The sequence below is a fragment of the Colletes gigas genome, unplaced genomic scaffold, assembly GCF_013123115.1.
Source record: "Colletes gigas isolate AHSC1104 unplaced genomic scaffold, ASM1312311v1 Colletes_gigas_Sc00025, whole genome shotgun sequence".
Classification (NCBI taxonomy): Eukaryota; Metazoa; Arthropoda; class Insecta; order Hymenoptera; family Colletidae; genus Colletes; species Colletes gigas.
The window spans coordinates 2,900,354-2,907,558 of NW_025106654.1; the positions used below are offsets into that span (position 1 = coordinate 2,900,354).

Genomic DNA, 7,205 nt, shown 5'->3' on the forward strand with positions numbered 1-7,205 from the left:
AACGTTTTATTACACCGTAAGAAAATTTATTTAATCGCGTAGGATTTAGTCGTAATCCTACGCGAGAAAACAGAATGGCGCTGTGGTCGAACAGACGAGCCGCGTTATTTTCCCAAAATGACATCCTCGAATGACATTTAATCGGTAGGAGCACTGAAAAGCTGTAGAAAGAATTCTTATTATGATTTTTTTTTAACGAAGCTTGAAAAATTTTAAGTGAAGGAGAATGGCGGCGAAAGTTGCGAAACCAGCAGCACCTGTCGCTAAGGAGGTAGCCAGTCTTCAGGTTTCCTTGCCTCAAATGTTGGATCTCGCGTTGGGAACACCGGAGGTAAAGAAACTTGCCCTACATTTCGTTTAAAAATTATCGCCGAAAGAAGCAGAGACCATAAATTTTAACAGCAGGTACGTCGCTTTCTGTTCGCGTATAGGTTGGAGCTGTAAATTTGAACATCCTCCATAACTTCCTTCACATTATGCTACACCAGATAAATTTGCGATCGACGAAGGTCGAGTACCGTGGCGACGATGCTAATCGAATCAAAGTAAGACAATTTTATTAAAAAAAATTGTAAGATTGCTTTCGGTAATTAATACGTCAAATATTCAGAAAGAATAGCATATGATCAATAAAGTGAATTACCCAAAAAATATTAGGAGTTTTGAATGTTTATTTTCTTCTTTGGTAATTCGTGTTCATTGATTTGAATATTTGATATATTTTCAAATTGAAGAGTGACGGATCAATTTCTCTAATTTTTACCACGTATCCGGATTGATGTAAAATTAATCGTGTCGAGCTTTTTCTATATTTCCAGACGATGGTAAGCTCTCTGAAAGTTGGTCCGACCCTTCATCTCCACGAGTATAGCGTAATCGATGCTTCTGGCAATGTAAAGGAAAATGTTCGTAGCGCCGACCCTTTAAACGTGAAAGTCGACGTAGTGGCAAGTGGTAACAAAACGGTTCCCATAATTTCACTGTTTTTCGTTAAAATATTCGAGAAAAGAAATTTTTGTTCCCTGGAGGAATATCTTGGAAAAGGGGCTAAACTTAAGTTTTAAATTTGCTAAAGTGCACCTGGTTTTACCAGGTAGTATTGATAAATATTTTATTACAGAACCTGCCATGGAAACCGGTGTGGAGAAATCTACGGCGGTGAAAGGATCGAAATCTACGAGCGCTCCTGCTACACAGCGCGAACAAGTAAAAGGTTCTCGTTTGAAAAGAATTAATTAACGTTGGAATTCTTTCTTTAAAAAAATGTATGCGATTTCTTCTAAAAAAAAAACCAGCAACGAATTCACGCGAACAAAGTTACTGATATTAAAAGCAAGGAGAAAAGTTATCGTACGAATTTTTTCACTTGGGCAAAATTAATAAATTACGAGTAGAATATTGAGATAGTTATCAGATCTTAATGCCTTTTGGAAGAAGGATATTAAAACACGACTTACGATTAAAATTAAACAAAATTGCTGATAAATTAGACGCAGAACCAGAGTCTGAAGACACTATGAAGACGAAAGGTACGCGACAGGAAATTGGTCCTGGAACAGAGGGTAAAAGCGAAACCATAATCTACGTAGAACCGATCGTGGATGGGGCTGCTCCTACAGCACTGGGATTCAAACGACTCGAAAAGACCGTGAGCAATTTTGTACTATAAATACAATCAATTTGAAAATGTTTCACACCTTTTTTAAGTAACCCTTCAACTTATTCCTACTATTTTCATTTTTATTCGTATTCTTTTAACTTCAACTATTTCTTGTATTAGAAAATTTTGGAATTTGAATTATAAATTGCTAATAAATCAGTGTGCACAAAATTTTGTTCATTTCTGTGCTTTCTCGACTCAATTACAGTGTATATGGAGTACGTAACATTGACGTAACATTAAATATTAAGATAGGTTCTATACTGATAAAATATGTGTGCAGGTAAACGAGCTTCAGCAGCGCTTTCAAGCACTGGAAGAGTTACCGACGAACCCAGAGCTTATCGAACGACTGAAGGGTAAATTCACTGATCCCCTAACCGACGTATGGCAGATTATCAATATTACAAAACGATTGGACGCCAGTGAGCAAGGTATTGATAAGGTACAATTTCAAAACTTCAGTTATCCTTTAATTCCCATGCAGGTAAACGTACAATAAACAACGATCTATAATAGGTACAAGCATTATTTAATACTATATAAATACCTTGACAAATTCTGGAATCTAAATTTTAATTTTCAAAGAATGTTAACCAAAATTTAAAACAAATATAAAAATAAGAAAACATATTTGAGGCCAGGAGCAGTACACCAGGGACTTGTTTTTCCTATATATTTGTTATCGTATAATATCACAGACGAGGTACAGGATAGGCTATGCATCTGTTATGTCACACTGTTATGTAACCGGTTGAACCGCTGAAATCAGCACATTTAGAGAACGTAGAGAAGTCTGTTTTATCTTGCTAGGTGTACAAGGTTGCTATCAATTTATCCGATATTTAAAGAAACTATTTTTAAATTCGCAGCCATCAGATCGGTGGTACCCACGAAGAAGAACTTTTCATCACTGACCTTTTCATTCTGTATGTTTCTTTCAAACTGTGCAGACGTACCTTCCAAGTGTTTTAATAAAGCTTAGTTAAAAGTAATATTGTCCTAATTGTTTTTTTTATTCCACCACCTATTTCCAATAACACCGATTACCAGGTCTCGCCACTAGGAGGTTGCTGCGACCGGCGACCCGAAGGGAGATAAATGGGATGCAAGTTCCAATCGAAATTCTATACCTCGTTTGTGATAATATCAACAGACATCGATACTACTTTCGTGTCGTATAATTCAAGTAAAAAACAAGATACTATTTTCAGTTGACAACGATGGTGCAAGACGTGCTGAAAGGCGATCAAATCGAAACTATGGAGGAGCCATCGCAGATCGAAGAGAGGCTAATGAATATAGAAGATAATCTCAACAGTTTGGACCAGGCCATGAAGAATTTGCAAATAATCGTTCACATGAGCGAGGAAGAGGGAACAGAAATTGTTCGCGAGACAACAGCGGACAAAGAGGAGACGCAGATGTCGACACAACGAGTCTCTTTGAGCCAGATTCTGGGTGGAGTAGACATTAAACAAATGAAAGAAGAAGTGCAGGGCTTGCAGCAGGACGTTTCTACGATACGCGACGACTTGAACAGTATCAAAGAGAAAATTTCCAACGTGCCCGCTGGTAAATCGATCCAAATATCACGCTTAATTCTTTAAAAAGACATCTCTCTTTGTAACTAATTAATTTCGAAATAAAATTCTCGTATCCACTCGGTGTATCGATATCACTAAAAAAATAAAAAAAAATAGTTCCCAAGCCGGAAACCACGTCGTCGCAGCAGCAACCAGCTGCAGAACAGGAAGTCGCGGATAAGAAGCAGGAGAAGCGCGCGGAGAAGGCGAAAGAAGAAGCTCAAAGTCCGAAAACAGCGGATAAAAAAGATACGCAAACCGAGGAAACAACGCAGGTGAAAACATCAGCGAAACCTGAAGAGCCGACGGGAAAGCAGACGACAGCCATGGAACTCGAAGAAACGATGGACTCGAATACGTTGAAATCTATAAACGAACGCATATTAAAGTTGGAGAAGGACCTGGTGTGTTTGACCGAGAAAGTTGACAGCGCGCCGATGGCAGGCACTACTGGCAGCGCCGAGCTGGACGAATTGGTCTCGACGATCCATGGAATCCAGACTGAAATGGAGAAACTGAATCAAACTGCGGATCGTTTGATCGACGATCGCGAAAATCGCGAAGTGCATCTCAACGTGAGTTGATTTTAATTACTTTAATCGCTGTACCTCGACTAGCAATCTGAAATTTACATCTTCGAATTCAGTGTTTACATCGATCAGTTTGATAATTAAGTGCTTGTTTTTCCATTTCAGGCTCTGTTGGAACAAGTAGAGCTTCTGAAGACGATAAAGGCGGACAGGGAAGATCTCGAGGACGCGCTTGCCGACAAAGCAGACGCTCAGGCGATAAACCGGAAGGTCGAGGAGCCATCGATTATTGTTAGAATCTAGTATAATAAATATTATAAAAAATGTTTTCTCGTTCAGGTGTCTTACGACCAGTTCGACGCTGCATGCGACGATCTTGCACAAGGCTTGGAGGAGGCCATTGGCAAGTTGGGAAAACAAGAATCGATTTGGCAGCAAACGCTGGACGAGGTGCAGAAGGAGATCGAAGGGAAAGTGGATAAGATAGAAATGACACCGTTGAAAGACTTCGTCAGCAATCGATTCAAGACGTTGCAGGATAAGCTGAAGAGCGTGGCTGAAATGAGACAGGAATCCGAGGCTGCTGGTTCTAAAAAGATGCTCAGGTTTTGAAAAAACTGTTAACCACAATGTCGTTAGTATAAATACCATTAACACGGTTTATGTGCGAAATTAGGGACGTCCAGTGCATATCTTGCGACAAGAACGTCGTCATGAAAATGGAGGATACCAATAAAATGAAAATGGAACCGTTGCCTTGTACGTTGAGTATGAAGCCGTACCTGACCTACGAATTGGATCAAATTAGGAAGCAACAGAAGAGATTGCCTCACAGCAGAAATATGATTCAATTCGAGGCAGTGTTGCAGGAGGAGGCGAAGAAACAAAAGAGCGCTAGGGCTGAATCGCTCGTAAAAACTCCTAGGTAAATACTACATTGTGGACTATTACTTAATATTTATACAGGATGTTCGGCCAAAATAAGATGAAAATCGAGAATACCAATTTGTTGATTGAGGTCTCATTACAAAGTTATTAACAATATTATTGTTGAAAATTATTAATAAAATCTGTCCACCTGCACGAATTTTTTTCTTGAAAGTGTGTAAGATTTCGGGGGTATGTCTATTCACAAAAAATGATTATAATTGACCCCTGCAACTAAAAACAATTTTTCAAGAACGATTTGAAAAGATTTTTTTCGCCGAAAAATTTTCCGGTCGGTATGGAACTTTAAACGTTAATAACTTTTAACGAAGCCTCAATCAACAAATTGCTATCAAGAGTCTCGTGCCAACGAGATAATAAATTCTTGATTTTCGTCTTATTTTGGCCTCTAGAATCTCCCATTCAAATTTTTCCCAGGGGTGGCTGAACTCCCTGTATAATAACGTTTAACACTGGAATAACAGGCGTATTTTATGGCATATTTACATAGATTAGCATTTTCAATGGTGGTTCGGAAAGATTTAAAAAAATTAAGCATACATTTTAGTATTATGGTTCCAGAGTTATTATAAGTATTAACAATATGATTTTGATTTTTAGGGATCATCTGGTCAATCGATATTGCGGCGGAAGTCACACGGTTACGACTCCTCATCAGAGAGTGACGCGAGTGGGTCACTTCCTCACTCAATGGGGACCGGAAATAGTGCAGTTGACGGAAGGAATGGTGAGAGGAACGGATGGAAAGATGTATAGAAGCCGACCAATGCCGGACAAATTCGATGTCTGCGGACCTGCATATTGCGAAGATCACGGCGACGAGGCTAAACCTACGGTGATTGTTTCATTTTCAAAATAATTATGCAGTTTGGAGACTAATCGAACTATTTCAGAAGCGACAACCGGTTTCCCCACAGCCGCGAAAGAGTTCTGAGAGACAAGCCTTGATTAGTTCAAGTAAATATTACAAGTTTTTAAAGCCAAGCAATTGTGAATTGTCTTCACAGAAACTGTTACACCTTAATAAGAAATTTAAATTATAATTGTTATTTGAAACAGAAATATCGTAACTATTTTTAAAGAACGTAGTGTTTACATTATAACTAGTCTGTAAGGAACATTTTAATCTTGCAATCGTCATTTTCCCAGGAAGAAGAAGCTCAAAGAGAGTGTCTAAAGAACTAAGTAAAGGATCAGCGAGAATAGAGGAGGTAAATATCTCGAAAAATTAAAGAATTAAAAAATTGATTGAAATATGTCAATTTGCGTTTGCAGCTTGCAGTAGAATCTGAAACAGAGAAACCCGATGAATTACCACACAATGTAGACTCGCATATGGACGAAGTCATTCATTACGACGACGAAGAGGAAATGGAGGATCACGATTAAACAAAATTGTAATTGTCCATGTTATGATACGTTTCACAACGGAAATTTGTATAGTATAAGTCCAATTTTATAAGAACATACACGATGTAATATAGAAAATAAATTTTATAATTTTAATTAGATGTGTTAGGACCTACTGTTATTCTTAATATTCTTCTTATAGCTTTCCATTGACTCACACCTTCAAAATAAATGCTTTCTTCGTTCGTTTTTAAGTCAGCAAAAAAGGTTTCGTTGACACTGGAACATGCAAAGAATGCATGTTTTTAAAACCCTGTTTACAGAAATTTGATTACCGGTAATACAGACACGTATTAGACCACAGACGAGATATATGAATAGACCTTTCACCTTATGGACTTTCGCGGCCGAATCTGACTGCCATACCGACCTGAAAATTCGGAGGTGATTTTAGCGGCCTCTTCTCATGGATGGCGGTCAGTTGAGAAACTAGGCACTGAATTAGTATTGATGGGCAGCCAGCTGAGTGTGTGCGTAAATACATGTAAGTTGACTATGGGAGGGATCGAAAAAGTATAGCTTCGAGGATTCGAGAAAGGCGGCGAATGTGAGTCTATCCTTCTTGCTCTCAACACAGCTGAAATTCGAACTCGCATAATCTCGAGTGCCCAGACATTTTTTACTTTCCGACCTATGTAGGCATATATGTATATGTTCCTACGCTTGGGTACAAAAAATACCCGCGATCACTATATTCGCCAAAAATACTAAGTATACAACTGGTCACCCGTGTTGATTCGGATATTTCATCCTACAACATGGTTGGGGACCAGAGGAAACAAAATAGCATGCGACTCACCAACTGTAGAATTCAAGCACCCGGGCGACGATGTTGCCTAGTAGGAGTCATCAGCGATGTCATCAGCGACGTTAGAAACGAAGTCAGCATCAAGGTCAGCAGCGAGATCATCATCGAGTTTCTCTGGATCCACAAGTACGATGATGAGATGTCAGGATCCTTTAGAAGGAAAGAGTAAATGTTTTTACGAAAAGGTTTCTACCGTATTTGAAAACTTGATGGCAAATTTAGATCAAACAATTTTTTTTAAGCGCACTCGGAACAAAATACGA

The 7,205-nt window shown here is 38.7% G+C and overlaps 1 protein-coding gene across 1 annotated transcript; it reads left to right on the forward strand.

The window, feature by feature from the left end:
* The first annotated feature begins 821 nt into the window (after window positions 1–821).
* LOC122401560 (glutamine-rich protein 2-like) lies at window positions 822–6,113 on the forward strand. Its single transcript, XM_043403762.1, has 12 exons — window positions 822–954; window positions 1,491–1,648; window positions 1,944–2,105; window positions 2,875–3,225; window positions 3,438–3,821; window positions 3,942–4,046; window positions 4,116–4,381; window positions 4,453–4,701; window positions 5,325–5,559; window positions 5,618–5,681; window positions 5,874–5,935; window positions 6,000–6,113. Exons 1-12 carry the CDS (start codon window positions 822–824, stop codon window positions 6,111–6,113), a joined length of 2,283 nt encoding a protein of 760 aa, XP_043259697.1.
* The last annotated feature ends 1,092 nt before the right edge of the window (window positions 6,114–7,205 follow it).

Coding starts and splice junctions, on each gene's coding strand:
- LOC122401560 (XM_043403762.1), top strand. CDS start 822: ATGGTAAGCTCTCTGAAAGTTGGTCCGACCCTTCATCTCCACGAGTAT. Junction 3,822..3,941: donor ATCGCGAAGTGCATCTCAAC/GTGAGTTGATTT, acceptor TTTCCATTTCAG/GCTCTGTTGGAACAAGTAGA. Junction 4,702..5,324: donor TCGCTCGTAAAAACTCCTAG/GTAAATACTACA, acceptor TTTGATTTTTAG/GGATCATCTGGTCAATCGAT.